At 37.4% G+C, this 18,264-nt stretch overlaps 1 protein-coding gene across 1 annotated transcript in view; it reads left to right on the plus strand.

Moving 5' to 3' along the window:
* CYBB (cytochrome b-245 beta chain) overlaps positions 1 to 8,401 on the plus strand; it is a 31,139-nt gene extending 22,738 nt beyond the window's left edge. The window contains exons 9-13 of the mRNA XM_037059557.1: positions 373 to 626; positions 1,497 to 1,659; positions 3,002 to 3,148; positions 5,216 to 5,340; positions 6,415 to 8,401. Of these exons, the coding sequence (XP_036915452.1) occupies positions 373 to 626; positions 1,497 to 1,659; positions 3,002 to 3,148; positions 5,216 to 5,340; positions 6,415 to 6,541 (816 nt within the window). The 3' untranslated portion in view covers positions 6,542 to 8,401. The remainder of the gene's footprint in view (positions 1 to 372; positions 627 to 1,496; positions 1,660 to 3,001; positions 3,149 to 5,215; positions 5,341 to 6,414) is intronic.
* Positions 8,402 to 18,264: the final 9,863 nt, after the last annotated feature.

Raw genomic sequence — 18,264 nt, forward strand, 5'->3', positions numbered from 1 at the left:
TCTCTGGAGATGAACCTGTCAAAGAAAAGAAAGGCAAGATTGGGGAGAGGGAAAAGCTGACCCTCATTGTGGCTGCAATTGCAGCCTCAGCTGATCCTACAGGGAGTGTTGGAGTTAGCATGGGCTCTCAGAGTTGTCCCAAATTAAGGAGAGGGGCCAGGCCTTTGCATCCCTGCATCAGCTCATCATTGGCCATGGGCTGCAGCTGAGGGCAATGCCCAATGACAGTCATATCGCTATAGGAAATGCTGCATTAGTCATGAAGAAGAAACCTGGGTGTGGCATCTTAGTTCAGCCCTTTATCCATATGGACACTGAAAAAGCAAGTATTTGGGGAAAGTGTAGTTTCCAAAGACATGTTTTGTTCTATAGGTGGTAACTCATCCTTTCAAAACCATTGAGCTACAGATGAAGAAGAAGGGATTCAAGATGGAGGTGGGACAATACATTTTTGTTAAGTGCCCCAAGGTATCCAAGCTGGAATGGCACCCTTTCACACTGACCTCTGCCCCTGAGGAAGATTTCTTTAGCATCCATATCCGCATTGTTGGGGACTGGACAGAGGGACTGTTCAATGCCTGTGGCTGTGATAAGCAGGAGTTTCAAGATGCCTGGAAGCTACCTAAGTGAGTACAAAGTGCATATTACAAAGGTGAATGAGTTCAGGAAAAATGATACCAAAAAGCTCCTCTTCTTTCATCTCTCACTATCTCCTGAGTCTGACCAAACACACAGGTTATACAAGTATAGGTAGCTATCTCTATGTTCTCCATTTTATGTGTATGGTGTGCTTTTGCATATACTTATAAATCTTATGTGAAATGTAAAATATTTGAATCAAATATTAATAATAAACACTCCCAAATTTCTTTCAATATGTATAGATCAAGGCCAAGGTATATTAACTTTTCTAAAAAACAGACTTACAGTGTATTAAAGATATCCTTAAAACTTAATTGGCATACATTATTTGGGCATAAATAACATATTATTCACTTTACCTCCTTCTTCCCACATGCCTAACATGGTGTCAGGAACTTAGTGGATGCTGAAGAAAAGTTTGTTGAATAACTCAATGAATAGCTAAATGAAAACTGGATACATTAAATCTACAAGATATTATGATACAGAAATTTCTTTATTTTAATGTGCAATATAAGCAGAAAATTTAAGTGTGGGATGCCCTGACAAGAAATACAGATGGGCATGTGTGTATGTGAGTGCAATTGTGGGTAAAGAGGGATGGGGAGATGAACAAAATATCCCTGAGAATTACCAAATGTTTTCAATAAGCTAAAAATTTCTATTCATACCTCCAACCCCAATGTTGACACTAAGTTGGTTACCTGAAAACTGTTTCACAGAACAAAGTTTCCTGTAGATAACTTCTCCTGGTTTGAGTGACATATTGCACACCCCCAGAAATAATGTATGTGCCATCCCACTCTGAAGAGTAAGGTATGTCTGTAACCACCTCTTGTTATGCTTCCCTTCAGGATAGCAGTTGATGGGCCCTTTGGCACAGCCAGCGAAGACGTGTTCAGCTACGAGGTAGTGATGTTAGTAGGAGCAGGAATTGGGGTCACGCCTTTTGCATCCATTCTCAAGTCAGTCTGGTACAAATACTGCAATAATGCCACCAGTCTGAAGCTCAAAAAGGTAGGTTCCTTCATTCTTCAGAGGGCTTGAAGCATCCATCACACTGCCAAATGAAGCTTGAGACAGCTTTTGTGGCTGAGGGTGGCAGAGACCAAGGGAAGTGTAGGCCAGTTCAAGGTGGTTCTAGAGAGGCAGGATTCTCTTAAAAAAGTGACTTGACAAGTTAAATTTGCTTCTGTATAATCAGAACCACCAGCAAATGTAATATACTGTATTTGTATATTACTATATAGAATAATATATTACAAGAAATTTGGAAGAAAGTTGGAGTAGAGAGAACTCAATACCTATCCTTGTTTGTATATTCTCTTTCCATATTTTCCCAAATGTGTAATTATTTTTAGAAAGTTGTAAATATTGAGGATGTGCAATTTTATGCCCTGATTTTCTGAAAACAGTGATTTTCAGTGTTGTCACAGGCTTTATAGTACTCATCTTAATGATTGCTTCATGTTCCATTGAGAGCATATAGAATATTTTTTCTATCATCCTAGGTTAGAGATCAAGATCGATTTCATTTTCAGCTCCCCAATGCTTTTGTTGAGGGAAGAGGACATGAGACATGTCTTTTGTGTAACTATTACTTTCTTATACATATCTCTTCAGAATAAATTCCCTGAGATTTTTTGTGCCATGTAAATTCGGTTTCATTGTCTGATAAAGGACACCTTTAACAAGACTTGAGACATTCTAATACCTGCAGAGATTACCTGTAATAGGAACACTAAACTTACTATGACTTTCCATTGTCCCTTTTTCCTCTTTTCTATGTGAGGTAGGTGTGAGTAGAACTACTTTTTTCTCTAGGAACTCAGGAATGTATGACAGTAACAGGTGGGGAGGTAGTCTTGTGGCAGACACTGCTAGTCTAGATCCCAGTGGTTTTTCTCCGAGGAGGTACAAAGGAAGCCAGGAATTCTGGGGGTGGGGGGGGTGGCAAGAGCAGACCCAGAGAGAAACTTGTAGGCTAATTTTTTCTAAACAATATATTTTTCAGGCCATAATAAACATTCCCAAATTCCTTTGAATGTGTATAGATCAAGTCCAAGGTATATTGACTTTTCTAACAAACAAACTTATAGTGTATTAAAGATATTCTTAAAACTTAACTGGCATACATTATTGGCATAATATATAAGCTTACTTACTTACTGCCTTGCCAATGTGAAGGCCAGAGCAAGTTCATGTTTACTAGTTTGTCGAATGTCTAGAGCTTTCTGAAAACCTGTTTTCAGACCTTCTGAGCAGCAAGAAAACAGTTGGGGAGAGGAAAGAAATACCTGTGTTAATGCTAACAGGTCCTATTTAAATATAATCTGCTTTATGATCCATCCTCTTTTAGATCTACTTCTACTGGCTGTGCCGAGACACACATGCCTTTGAGTGGTTTGCTGACTTGCTGCAGCTGCTGGAGACCCAGATGCAAGAGAGAAACAATGCTGGTTTCCTCAGCTATAACATATACCTCACCGGCTGGGATGAGTCACAGGTGAGGACAAGAGCCAAAGCAAAGCTTCAGGTCCTTCCCACAGAGCCCAGGGCTTACTGACTTTCCCTTAGCTGTTGGAGAGTTTCATGCAGTGTTTTTACTAAAAATAGTTGATAGATTCCAGTGATTCAGCCTATCCACTTTCACTCAATATCACCATCATAATCAGATGGTTAATATTAGATTTAAAGTTGTTACCTGTGGGACAGATGAAAACTAAGGAGCCAACAGTGAATAAAAGCCATGACTTTGATCTTATTAGAGCAATGCCCCTACCAGTGGTGCCAAACATATATACATGCATATACTGTATATCCCTTTAGTTTTATGTTTATGCATGTTTCATAATACACACAATACATTTTAAAGGTAGTATTAAATAATATTAAGTTGCTCAGAGTTATTAAGCATACACTATTTGCCAGGTACTGTTCTCAGTATTTATATAGTTTGTCTGTTTCAATCCTCACAACAACTCTATTAAGTAACCAATATTATTATTCACATTTTATAGATGAGGAAACCAAGGCCCAGAGCAAGTAAGGTCATTTGTCCCAAAGGCATCTAATGAGTAATTAGCAGAGTAAGACTGCTCCAGAGCTGGACTCTTAACAGCTCCCAGTAGATTGCTATTATCATTTGGAAATACATCAAAATATGTCTTTAAAAGGTGATATATAGTGCATATGTATGTGTATATATGTGTGTATATTATGTATATGTATATCCCATCTCTCCAGAGATATTTAGCAATGTAAACATCCTATAATTCAAAAAAACAACCCCCACAACAAAAAAATTATCTAGCTCTGCATGACTCAGAAACTCTGAGACAAGTTAATTTCAAGTTGTAAATAAGCAAACATTAATGATTTGCATGGAAGCAGCATAAGCTGGCACTCTGAGAGAAGACCTATAACAAGAGTCTTCGCCTATTCCTGACCAGTGTCTCAGTGGCTCCTCCTCAGTGGCTCTCAGTGGCTCCTCAGATCTTTCCCAAGCATCTCATACCTGAGAAAACTGACTTTTTCTCATTTGGGTTTTGGCATATTGGTTAGCATAGATTCTCCAAGTCTTAGAAGAGGCTTGTAGCAAATGTGCCAAGGACACATGACCATGAAAGTTGCTACTCCAGAAAAGTGATTTCAAGTTTCGACTTCTGCAATTTAAAACAAAACAGCAACAAAAAATATTTTATAAAAATGAAACCAAGAAAAAATCGATAACATATAAATTGCTTTGCAGTTTTAATACTTAAAAAGTCAGATACAGTTAATAGGAAATGTATTTATATTTCAAAATAAGTATTTTGCTTTGCAAAACTAGTCTCTACAGGATTGTTAAACCAGAGTAACCACCCTTCTTATCCTCACTTATCTCCTGTCCAATGGATTTAAAATCTGAGTTAATTTTTGAATAAATGTAATGAACCACTTTTGTGAAAAGTATCTGTTGTTCAAACTGAGGCTCCCTAGAATGGTAGCAGAAATCAATAGGTGACTACTTACACACACATACGTACACAAACTAGCTTTAGGCTTGATTTGATGTCTCATTATGTTACCAAAATATGAGTGCATTTTAGTCTATGGTTGTTTTAATTCTTAGTGATTCTCCTAAAGCAGTGGTAGTAGAGGTATATTTGCATGAGGAGAGAAAGTCTTATAGAAGATGAGATATAAAGCTGAAAGAAAAGCAGGTGAGACAATTAAATCCTACCCACACTTCAAAGCTTGGATCAAATGGTGCCACTCTGAAACATTCTTGTATTTTCCCATCCCAACTCCTTTCTTTGCTATATTTGAGATGTTTGGGTCTCTTCCATAGCACACATCTTATCCTATTCTACAAATACAATTATTCATGTTGCTACTTCAAGGTCTGACTTTCTACATTATAAATTGCATGAAGAGATCTAGTTCATTCATCTTTTTTGTCTTCTACCCTTCAGCATGCCTTGCCCCAAATATTTATATGGTTAGAGTGGGCAGGTAGTGAGATATGTAAATATATCTAAGTATTTTTACAGCATGTCTCTTTTTTCTGAATTTATTTCCTTTCCTGCAGGCCAATCATTTTGCTGTGCACCATGATGAGGAGAAAGATGTTATCACAGGCTTGAAACAGAAGACTTTGTATGGACGGCCCAACTGGGATAATGAGTTCAAGACAATTGCGAGCCAACATCCAAAGTAAGTCATCCCCTGTTCAAAGTGTTCTTGAGGTTTGTGGTCTGCTTAAAAGTAGGAGCTCCTGAATATGGCTAGATTTGTGTATTCTGAAAATGACAATACCTAGATTCCTATATTTACACCTGATGAAACAGTCTACATTTCTCTAATTTAAAGAGGAATCTTTTAGTCACATCAAAATTCCCTGGAGACTTTCAGAAACAAAGATTCTCAGGCTTCCACCTCAGGCTTTCTGAATCTTGCTCCTCCCAAGGAGGACCATAACTCAGTTCTTTTCGTTCATCTTTTAAATTTCACCAGTGTATCTACTTCTTTTAATTCAATACATTTTATACTTGTTATTAAAGAGACTCCGTCCCCATTTTCGGCTGACACACATCCCAAGGTCCTTTCTGCCCTCACTTTAGCTTTAGCCACCAGGAAACTTTGAGGGGATTCTTTATCTTGCTAGAATGCATAATAATCTCAAAAAATCCCCCCAAATATACCCTTTAGGCAATTGCTTCTCACACTTTAATGAGCATATAAATCACTTCATAGATCTCTTCAAAACACACTGATTTTGGTAGGTATGGGGTGAGGCCCAAGAATCTGCACTGTTAACTAGCCTGGACCCACACCCTGAGAAGCAGGGCTTCAGACTCTAAACTGTAGAAGGATAAAGCCACACCAAGCTGTGGGCAGAGTTAGTACATCTAAAGCAGATTTGTTCCTGATTTCAGGACACCAGGAGCGTTGGGAGAGTATAGCCCTGAAAAGAAGTAGTCCACAGAGTCACAAATTCACCACCATATTTTCTGTAGTGAATCCTCAAAGTTTCCATAAACCTTGCTTGAACATAATTTTCCAGGGAAGTGAACTGACATTTGAAGTATCCTTCTGCTCTCACAAACAAGGTTGAGCAACTATCCCACAGGGCAATCTGAAGTCAGCCATTTGTGGGAAACACAAAGAAGCAAAGGGTTCTATGCCCTGGGGCCTAAAATCATTTGGAAATCCCCACTGCATGCTATGTAATCTATGGCATTGCAAAGCCTGAAACTGTCTTTTTTTTCTTTCTTTTCCCCCCAAAAGTACCCGAATAGGAGTTTTCCTCTGCGGACCTGAAGCCTTGGCTGAAACCCTCAGTAAACAAAGCATCTCCAACTCTGAGTCTGGCCCACGGGGAGTGCATTTCATCTTCAATAAGGAAAACTTCTAATTGGTCTGTTTCATGAGGAAATAAATGTGGCTTATGCTGCCAAATGCCCAAATAATGCTAGTTGGTAATGTAAGTCCCCGCCCCTTTTAAAAATGGAGAAAAAGAAACTCTAATGTGACCTTTTGCCCAAGGATTGTTTGTTAGTGATAATCTGCATTTGAATGGGGCTTTATGATTTTCAGAGCACTTTTGCAAACATTATTTCATTTTTTTCTATCAGTCATGCCAGAGAAAGGTAGGGCAAGAACTCCCAGACTGTTTTTAGGGTAAAAAATTGGGGACTCAAAATGGTAAAGTAACTTCCCAAAGGCTATGAAGCAGAGATACATCTAGGTCATCTGACTCCATGTTTGGTAGTGTCCCCACAATACCATGTGGCCTGAAAATGGGTTTGTATACTCCTCAAAAGAAGAAGCAAATTAGAAAGTTTATTTTCATTTTCGATTTTGTATCATCTTTGTTCTTATTATTGTCATATGGATGGAAATTTTCCAAATAGTTAAGAGATACATATGCTGAAAGTGATTTAACACTTAATAGTGACAGGATTGACATTGTAAGCATACTGCAGTTTATCAATACATCATATTAATTGTGTCAGAGATTATTCTTACAAAAAAGTATTAGACTAACTGGAATTAATGTATTATCTAACTTTATAATCATGCTTGGAAAAGAATGGATACTCAATGAAAATTTGTTGAATGAATGAAAAGACATTTAGAACCATGCAAGGCCAGGGTAGAATTAATTTAAAGCATTTAACAGAAGCATCTAAGGAAATAACTTCTGTTACACTTACAGGCCAACAGTACCTGATGCTCCTGAGGGTAGGGAAGAGGCTAAGGACAGTAACCATTAGGTTGCTCTGGAGAAAAGGGAGATGCAAGCAGAGAACTGACCTCCTATCATAACTCTGGCTGGCTCCTCCAGTCTTGCTCTCTGTGCTATGAAAGAGATGCAGACTGATTTACTAACTGAAGCAGTTTCTTCCAGCTAGCACTTGTGAATTCAAAACTAAGAACTGTGACAAATATGTATCTGATAGGCCCATCTGCTTTAAATAATATCCCTCCTTATTTTATTTGAATACTTGTGCATAAAAATTGGATCTTATTGTGTGACTAATGGTTTATTATTTTATCATCATTATCATCTTGAAATTTATATCCTAGAAACTAAAATTCCCAGATTACGGTGTAGGTATTGAAATCCCACTCAATAGAATGTTCTCAATACCTATGAGTTCAAAAGAGTCTCTAAATAACTGTCAATATGACCAGAAACAGTCTTCTTTTTCTCACAGCTCCTCTTATTTCTGGGAGCTCACGACAGCTTTATTGGCCCAATCCTCTGGAGCTACGATATTTAGAATTATTCAACTTCAGTAATGAGGAAGAAAGAGAAGAAGCAGGGGGAAGGGCATAAGACTAGGTTTGGAAGAAAGGGGCAGGAAGGAGGCAAGAGAATAGAAGGAGAGTGAGAGAAAGCTAAAAAGGTGAAAGGCTAGTGTAGGGAAAAGGGGTCTTGCATCACTCAGTTTCTACCCCAGACTTAAAGTCTTGTATGTAGTGAATGTAACTGAAGGAGGCATACACATATTTATTTCATTTTGGTTATGTATGATATCAAATCTGAAATTCTGGTTGCAAATTTTGATAGAGTAGGCATATTCAGAGGGCTGAGATAAACTTGTTAAGAACCCAGTTTTTCTTTTGGGTTCTCATGATGGCCAGGGCACTGACAAGTCAGGCTTGACGCTGGATGTCACCTCCTCAAAATGTTCCAGAAAGGTTTCCACTTAGAGAAGCTTAGGTCCAGCCTGTTCACACTGCATGCCAAGTATCAGTTTATTCACTTGAATGAACATCAGTTCACATTCACATCAGTTCATTCACTGTAATAGCACAAATTTTGTTGTGCTATTACAGTGACTGGCTCTGTATTCCTAGTTTCTGTTCTTGACACCAAAGTATGAGTAAAGTTATAGGAAGCACAGTTATAAGGAGTCTGGGAATCTTGGCCCTTACTAACCTATTTTGCCATAAATAAAACCAACTCCATTTGTTGTTCTGACAATGTTTCACTCTTTGGCACCAACAAAGGGTTGTCTCCCTTTGATATCAACATGGTTACCAAAATAAATAAATATGTCCTGTGTCATCCTGGTTATAATATGAAAAAAAAAAACAAGTGTAAAAGTGCTTGTCATTTTGAGAACTTCCTTCTTCATGCTTCTCCCAAGCTGTCAGCATAGCTTTTTAAGCATTTTTAGCATTTAATATTTAGCATTTAGTAACAAGAACTGAGAGAATTTGCTCAGCATTTGTTTTCATTGCAAGGCCCTAAAGGTTTTTCTTAGTTCTCCTGCTTTTGCAATATTGCATTTATGAAATTTGAATACTTGTAGGTGTGGTATGTTAATGTCCTGGGGGTCCCTGGGAGATAATTCTTAGGAAGAACTATTAAAACTATGCTCAACTATTAAAATTAATGAAGTCTTTTGGTGTCTGCTGTTGATCTCTCTATTAAAGGGTGGGTTCATATAGCAAAGATTTTTTTCTGCCCCAGTGGAGTTGAGATTCCCTGTGTTTTTGTAGATGACATGCTCCATTTTATGTGTTTTTGTGTATGACACTGCACAATTTATGAATTGGTAAAGGAAAACTGAATACTGAGTTCTGTGCTAATGTCCTGGTGACCCTCACATCATTGGTATAAAGGACAAAGAAGTATTTCACACTGTGGACAGAATTTCACAGCCAAAGAAGCCCATAAGACCTCTTTTTTTTTCATTTCCTCTTGTGGTTCTAACTATGCAATTAGGTGTCATCAAGTCAGATTGTGAGTATATATTCATGGTTGACTCATTTCCTATACACTAGGGTTCTATATTGGCAATTGTTCTAAATGAGTCAACCAATTACAATCCCCAGTGTATAGGAAATGGATAGAGGCATAGGCATATCTTCCTGTGGGAGTCACTAAATGCTGTCACATTGGAAAAGGACATTACCTGAAACAAGTGTCAATAATAGAAATAGCTAATATTTAGTAAACACTTTCTACTAAGCCAAACATATTACACACACTTCAGCTAATCCTGTAGGACACTGAAAGGTAGCCATTTTAGCCCAATCATGTTGATTAAAAAAAACTGAAGCCAAGAGAGGATAAATGTTAGGCATGAACTATCCTAAACTACTGGGTGACTGTGTCAATGCTAAATCCACATACTTCTGGCAAGAAGGCCATGTTCTTTATACTATACTAGCAAATTAGAGAAAGTATAAGTAACCAAGGATATTTTCAAAGCTATTGTGCTAGGTATGGATTATATACTAAGAATAGCTGGGTAAAAGTGGTAGCATAAATGTCTGATTTAGGCCATCTAGCATCATGTTATGTTGGTGTAGAAACATTGATCATCCCTGGTTGGTGTGGCTCAGTGAATTAACTGCCAGCCTATGAACCAAAAGGTTGCTGGTTAGATTCCCAGGCAGGGCACATGCCTGGGTTGCAGACCAGGTCCCCAGCAGCAGGTGTGTGAGAGGCAATCACACACTGTTTCTCTCCCTCTTTTTCTCCCTCCCTTCCCCCTATCTAAAAATAAAATAAATAAAATCTTTAAAAAATAAAGTGAGAATCCTTCCTTGATTTTCAAAAAACACTGAGTAACCCAATTTATGGTAATTTTTACTTTTATTTTTTTTTAATTTTTTCATCTCTACTGAAGTATAAATGATAAATAAAATTGTAAGATATTTGAAGCATAAAACATGATAACTCACCAAATAATGGTTTTTCTAAACAATAACTTTCACCTATATAACTACAATGCAATGAACTAGCCCAAGGAATTTAATACTGATACAAACTCTCATTTAGTATACAGTCATGTATAGGTGATGCTGCATCCTTACTGCATTGTGTTCAGAGGTAGGTATTAGCAGTTTGCCCTGTTATTGGTGGTATAAAGTTTAATCACCAAATTTCTCTGTTATAAATGTAAGGTACTTTTTTACTCTTGCAACTAGTAAGTAACATTTGGGAAATATTTTGTGACCATGTAAATATCATTTTCTCCAATAGCCTTTCACCCAATCATTTTAGCATATAAAATCATATCATCTGCAAACAAAGACAAATTTACTTTTTGCTTTTTGATTTATATCTTTTATTTCTTCTTCTTGCCCAATTGCTGTGATTAGAACTTCCAGTATAATGTCAAATAGGAGTGATGAGAGTTAACAACTTTGTCTTGTTCCTGATCTTAGAGGAAAAGTTTTCAAATTTTTACCATTTAGTAGGTGTTAGTTGTGGGCTTGTCATATATGGCCTTTATTATGTTAATGTTGTGCTTTATTTTGGTTTGTTTGAGTTTTTTTTATTTTTCTTTGGATTTCTATTTTTGACCCAATTGGTCAGGAGCATGTCATTTAATCTCCAGACATTTGTGAATTTCCCAGATTCCTCCTGTTATGGGCTTCTGGTTACATATCTCTGTAGTCAGATACTTGCGATTTCAATCTTCTTAAATTTGATAAGACTTGTTTTGTAACCTATTTTTTTTACCTATCCTGGAGAATATTCTGAGTGTACTTGAGAAGAATGTGTATTGTCCTGCTGTTGGATGGAATGTTTGGTATATGTCTGTTATTTTCATTTAGTCTAAGGTGTAGTTCAAGTTCAACATTTCCTCTCTGGATGATCTGTCTGGATTTTCTGTGTGGATGATCTATCCATTGTTGAGAACAGGATATTGAATTTCCATATATATTATTTTATTGTTGTCTATTTCTCCTTTCATATCTGTTAGTACATGTTTAATTTATTTAAGGGATCCAATGTTCAGTGCATGTATGCTTATTTTATTATATCTTCTTGACTAATTGACTCCCTTATCATTTTTAATGATTTTTTGTTTCTTATTACCATATTTGGCTTATTATCTATTTTTTCTGGTACAAGTACAGCTACCCCTATTGTCTTTTGGTTTTTATTTGCATAGAGTATCTTTTTTCATCCCTTAACTTTGAGTCTATGTTTGTCCTTAAAGCTGGAGTGAATCCCTTGTAGGCAGCATTTAATCCAGTCTTATTTTTTCAAAATCCTCCCAGCCACTCTATGCCTTTTGATTGGAGGAGCCAATCCATTAATATTTAGAGATATTATTGATAGGTAAGGACTTACTATTGCCAACTTCTAAATTGTTTTCTGACAATTACATAGTTCATTTTTCTTTTCTTCCTTCCTTGTTCCTTCCTTTGCAAATGGATGATTTGCCATAGTGGTATGCTTTAATTCTGTTCTTTTTATCTTTTGTGTATGTATTGTATAGTTTTGCATTGTGGTGCCCATGGGGCTTACATAAAATATCATATACATACTATATTTTAGCTCACTGATTCTGTCTTCTACTTGCTTAAGTCTGCTGTTGAAGCATTATATTGAATTCTTTAATTCATTCATTGTCTTCTTCAGTTCCTAAATTTCCATTTGTTTTCATTTTTTCTGTATCTTTTTTGAACTTCTAATTTAGTTCTTGTAATGTTTTCCTCATATCATTAAATTGTTTATCCATGTTCTCTTCTAGCTCTCTGAACATTTGTAGAACAATTATTTTGAATTTTTTGTTGGGTAATTCTTGGATCTCCATTTCATTGGGGCCAGATACTGAAGCTTCACTGTATTCCTTTGATGGAGACATGTTTTTCTGATTCTTTATGATCCCTGTAACCATACATAGGAGTCTGCCCATTTGAAGAAGCAATCACCTCTTTCTGACTTTATGGACCGAGTTCACTAAAAGAAGCCTTTCATCTGAGGGTGGCAACACACTAGATTATGTTGTGACCCTGAGTTTAGTGGTGCAGGGTGCCAAGTGTGGTGGTATATGGCAGCACCAGTTCTGAAGAAGTTTGATGTTTCTTCAGCTCATGCTTCTGGGGTCCACAGTATCAAAATTTGTGTGGTCCTTGGTGATCAAAACAAGGAGTCTGCAGTGGCTGCAAGAGCTATTGGAGTTCTAAATGGTACCTCCAGCTCTATTAGCTGTGGGTAACAGTAGGCAGTGGTGGTTGCCAGACCTGGTGGTGTGCACACACTTGGCTGTGGAGAGCCAGCTCCAAGTGACTACGTAACAGGGCCAGTTGAAGACATCCTCATGGTCATGAGGGCCAGGGCAGATAACAAGGCAGGGAACAACTATAGACTCACTAGCAGCTGCAGAAGACCTGACTATTGACATGGTTTCCTGTAGCTGCACACTATCACTCTGGACTAGCACACTGTAGTGGAGGCTGTTGGTGGGTTTGGACTAAGGGTGCGCAGGTGCAAAGCTGGAGGGGCTAGCTATAGGTGGGCATGGTAGTGTCAGCCAGTGATGGTGGCAGGGCTTGAAATGGGCTCACAAACAGTTGTGGGGGCCCTGGATTTTGAAGCACCCATCCATGGCTGCACACTCTCCCCAGTGCTTATGGGCTACAGTGGAAGCTAATGACTGGCAGCAGGCCAATGTTATATAAGTACATAGTTGGTATCTTGCACATCTGCAGCCACAGAAGCCTGAGCTGGCTGTGAGTATGGTTCCTGGGCTCTGGTGGGGGTGGAGAGGGACTCTGGAAGCTGGCATTTTATACTTGCCCAGCTATAGAGACCTCAGTGGCAGCAGGTGCGGGTCTAGGGCTCCAGTGGGAGTGGTGGGGGTAAGAGAAAAGGGAGAGACTCAGGTGGCTGGTATGGGACAAAAGGTGGAGAAATCTGCAGGGCGTCTGCAGCAATTGTGCTGGCTGTTGGCTTCATTGGTGGTGAAATATGCCTAGATTTTATGCAGAGCAGAACGCTGAATGATGAACACTTCTGCTATGTGTCTGCTAATAATGGCCTGTACTTTTCTTCCTTGTTCCTAGCTGGCTTACCACCTTTCTACTTTGCAGGTATGTGTGGGATGAAACTAAAGTGGGATCTTTGTACAGTTTCCCAAGAAGCTTGGGAAGCTGATTACTCATCCAGTCTCCCTTTTCTGGTGAAGGGAACTCTTTCTGGCTAGGAAATTTCTTCTTGCTGCTGAACAATGCCAGCTTGGGGGATGGGATGATGCAGGTAACATGAATTTATTTCCTTCTCTTCTGTGTGCTTATTCTCAGTTCTTTTGTTTGTTTCACAGTGTTATTAAAAGGTCCTATGTGAACTGTAGAGGTTTCTCACAGCTGTTTTTGTTGTGAATAGTGTCCAATCATTGATCTTTGTGGGAGAACAGGGAAGCTGGGTTCTCCTGCCCCACCATTCATTCTGTGTGCCCTAATTTTTACTTTTAAATTAAGATAAGATAGGACCTATAAAGAAGTGGAATTATTTGACTGGAGAAAAGAAGGCTCTAGGGGGACTCAATAATATTTAATATATTTACTTTTTTTAATATAATTTTTATTTAATTCTTGTTCAAGTACAGGTTTCTGTCTTATAATCCCAACCCTGCCCGCCCCCCACCCCATGCTCCCCGCCTCCCTCCCCTTTCCACCCCCCACCCTTAGTTATTGTCCATGTGTCTTTTATACTTATTCATGTGAGTCCATTCCCTTTTTACTTTTAAAATATTTATTTTATTTTAAAATGATTTCTATCTGGCAGGGAATGGTCAGTTATTGGCCATAGCATAGGTGTGCATGTGCATTCGTATGTGTGTTTTAAAAATAAAATTGCATGAGAAAGAAGTTATAAAAGGACAGAATTTCTCAACTGTAAATGTTGTTGGGTAAAAAAAACAAATTGTTGGAAAAGGCTAAAAAATCTGAACTTTATAGATTTCTAAAAATTTACAAAAGATTAACCAGGTGGCCTGAGATTCTTTTAGAACTATACTCTTTTTTTTATCTTGTTGTGGTGGTTGGGGAATGCACTAGTCTAAACTATTGGATGTTCCAGTTAGTACTAATAGATTAGCAATTTTCAAGGCATTGGGATACTGTAACGTATAAGAAAAAAAAACTAAATCCTTATATATACTGTTTTGTGAACAAGAGGAATTACTAAGAAATATTGTACATGAATAGTGGCCACTATAAGTTGATTTCTTTATCTTATTCTGAGAGAAATTGTACCCATCTGCCTTTTGGAAACAGCCCTAAGTATTATATTCTGAAACCTCATCCTTTAGAGAAGACTGCTACAAATTCAGTAGAACTGATTTATATAAAAATGAATATTGAAATATATTTTAATTTTAGAATTACATTAGAATATTAAGTAACCTTCAAATATACCATTACATTACATCACTTGATTTCTAAACAATGCTTCTTGCATAGAAAAAGCTAAACATCACTCTTTCAAGTCAGGTGGGAAAAAAATCATGGCCTGAGGAATGAGTTTCCCTTGTTCTTCCGGAGAGATTTCAGAATTCTTTGCATTTGTTGGTAAGGAAAAAAAATTATTCCATCTAAACATCTCCTGGGCATGGTTAATGTGCAAATATTGGCTAAAAACTACCAGGTCACATTATTGACATGGTAGTTATTCCAGATCTAGCTATTGAAGGTCAGCTGTATGATCATCCTGTTTTTGCATTTGAGGCTCTGCATCACTCACAGCCAAAATATTAAACTCAGACATTTGTGTTGTGAACTTCCTGTTGCATTTATTTCTCAGTGTTTCATTCAACTAGGGTAACTGTGCCTATGACTTTACTGAGATGAAAGGCAATGTGTGTTTGACCATGTCCAAGTCGCAATGGAAGTAGGTTGTAAAACACCCTTTAAAATGCATATTTTTGTGCTCTTTTCCTTTATAGAAAATAGTCAGCAAATTTTACTTTCCATTTCGAAGACATAAAAGTGCATTTTGAGAAATCTTCCTCTTTAACATATTGCATATCAAAGAGTGAAGGAGGGGGAAAAAGTGAAACATAAACAGATAGTATCAGCATTAACTAAAGGGAACAAAACAAAGTAGAAGACATTAAAATAAAATGAATTGAGTGATTATTATTAACCAACACCACCCCAATAAATTTAATAAAAACAGTAAAAAATAAAAGTACATCTATTCTATTTGAGAACATGCATAATGTTAAAATTGATTGCAATTTGCCACCAGTTTTTTACTTCTATCTGTATGTGTCCCCTGCAATGTGACTCTGCAATTTCTTCCAACGAAAGGGATTTATTTGCTCACCCCTTGAATCTGGATTATTCTTTCAATTTGCACAGACCAATATAATGCAGCAAAAGTGATGTTGTGTGAGTTACAGTCCAGGCCTCAAGAAACCTGGCATGCTTTTGCCATGTCTTTTACTCGTCTGCCTTTTTTTTTTTATCACAGTATGCCCAGGCTAGCTTGCTTGAGGGATGAAGCATGTAGAGAAGAGCAGTCAGCCTCATAGTACCAGCCATGACACCAGGCATATGAAATAGCCCAAGATGAACTGAACTCCTTAGGCAACCCACAGCTGACTGCAGATGCTAAGTGAACCTAGCTCACAAACACAGAATCACCCAGATGACCTATAGATACATGGGATATTATAAACAGTTCTTGTTTTGAACCATTAACTTCAGGGTATTTGTTACACAATAAAGCTACTTACTTAAGTGATATCAAAAATCGAAACAGATGAAGTGTCCAGGATGAGAGTTGTAGTTGATTATACTTATGCTTATATTACATGGCAAGCTTTTCTGAGGATTTCTGTGAAGAACATATTAGCTTTCTTATGAGGAAGGCACTATATTTTCTGAATTCTCATGACTTATTTGGAGTCATACTTGTTTTAAATGTCCCCAGGCTCACAGAGCACAAAGGTGTTGCCATCTAGAATATATCAGGTAATTTACTTCAGATAATTCTACTCAAATAACTAGCATGTTGCTCCATCCATGTAGAAGTGACTTATTTGACTATCTTACTCTGACATAGAAGTAAAAACAGGGAATGATGGCAGGAGGAAGTGTCCAAGCAATCAAAATAAACCCAAAATCCACAAGCAGTAGTACATTAAACTCTGGCATGCCTCATCAGAAATTCACTCAGAGCTGCCCTGGCTGGTATAGCTCAGTGGATTGAGCATGGACCTGAGAGCCAGAGGGTTGCCAGTTTGATTCCCAGTCAGGGCACATGCTTGGGTTGTGGGCCAGGTCCCCAGTAGGAGGTGCTTGAAAGGCAACCACACATTGGTGTTTCTCTCCTTCCTTTTCTCCTTCCCTTCCCCTCTCTATAAAAAATAAATAAATAAAATCTTTTAAAAAAGAAATTAACTCAGAGCATTTTAATACTTGTCATAACAAAGTTAGTGGTCTTGGTGCACAATTCATTGTTGATGAGAAATGCCAAATTAAAAGAAATGAGAATTACTAGAGGTAGATATATATACACAGTGGTTACAAGTGACGTGTGAGAACCTAAAGAAAGGGCACATAAGTAAACACTGTAAACATATTAAAAAATCTCAGAGGCATAGCAGTCTTTGGTCATTAATGCAAAGAAAAAGAGCTCCATATATGTCAACAGAACTTAACAACATCATTATAATACATTTCTTCATTCATTCATTTATTCATAGATTTATTCAACAAACACTATATATACTACTTTTTCTCTGGTTGGTGTGCTGGCCAAAACCTAGAGGACTGAGACTATTAATTAGAGCTTCCCATTGAGCACGATAACATGTGTAATGGCAGTGGTGGTCCATTCACTAAAGGGCTAAATCATGTTAAGTCAGCTAAAATATTCATGCACAATGGTTAATTTTTGCCTATGTTTATTAGGTAAATCTTTAGTTGTCTGAAAAGTGTGCACATTGACAGTGACTCATTTCAGGGTATTCCCAGATGACTGAAGTTTTGTATTATTAGTTATGTCTAATTTTTGTAAGTTTTGTATAAGTAGTCCATCTATTTCCAGCACAGGAATGTCCACATTTTGGGAGGAAAAGAAAACTTGTGTAGATTGTGCATAAAGAAGGAAAATTTGTTTACAAATTAGAGATAAATATAAAGATTTAAATTGCTTTTAAAACAGGGGAATAAAATTACATAATATTTAAGGCATTAAAAGAATAAAGCTTTATTCTTCTAAAAACAATTCCTCAAATGTGGTAAATGAAAAATACAGAGTTTACCAATAATTTTAAATGTTCTGCTTTCTTAATGGTATTTGAAAACACAGTTAGTTATTTTAAGAAATGAGGAAGTTCTGACCGGCCTGCTGGATAAAGGTCTGTTGCAGGTGGTGTTGATTGCTTGAGTCAACAGAAAACTATGAGCTCTTGTCTAAGTAGAGATTAAACTGTCCAAATGAATTCAAAACATGCCTCACATTTAGAAAAAAACCCACAGCCCTGATTAACAGTCATGAAAACCACAAGTCACATGGAAAAGAGAGATTCAGTTAGGTAATAAAAATGCAGACACTTCTAATTCAAGAGGTCGGGGGCGGGGCTGGATGGAGGGGGGCAGAAGGGAAATGGGGGACATATGTAATAATGTCAACAATAAAAAAAGATGGTGAACTGACCTGAAGAAATTAAGATTTTATATGAGCATATTCAAGATTATATATCATATATATACATACTTGATTTATATCAAATGTGCCATTGCAATTAAGTTGAGGAAAAGGATGGTTTTTCTATAAATGATGTTGAGCAATTATAGATCCATATGGCGTGATACAAACCTTCATCTCTCTACCTCACACCACACCTCAAAAATCAGAGATTAGCA

The sequence above is a fragment of the Sturnira hondurensis genome, unplaced genomic scaffold (genome assembly GCF_014824575.4).
Source record: "Sturnira hondurensis isolate 20B ecotype Veracruz unplaced genomic scaffold, ASM1482457v3 Scaffold0011192, whole genome shotgun sequence".
Classification (NCBI taxonomy): Eukaryota; Metazoa; Chordata; class Mammalia; order Chiroptera; family Phyllostomidae; genus Sturnira; species Sturnira hondurensis.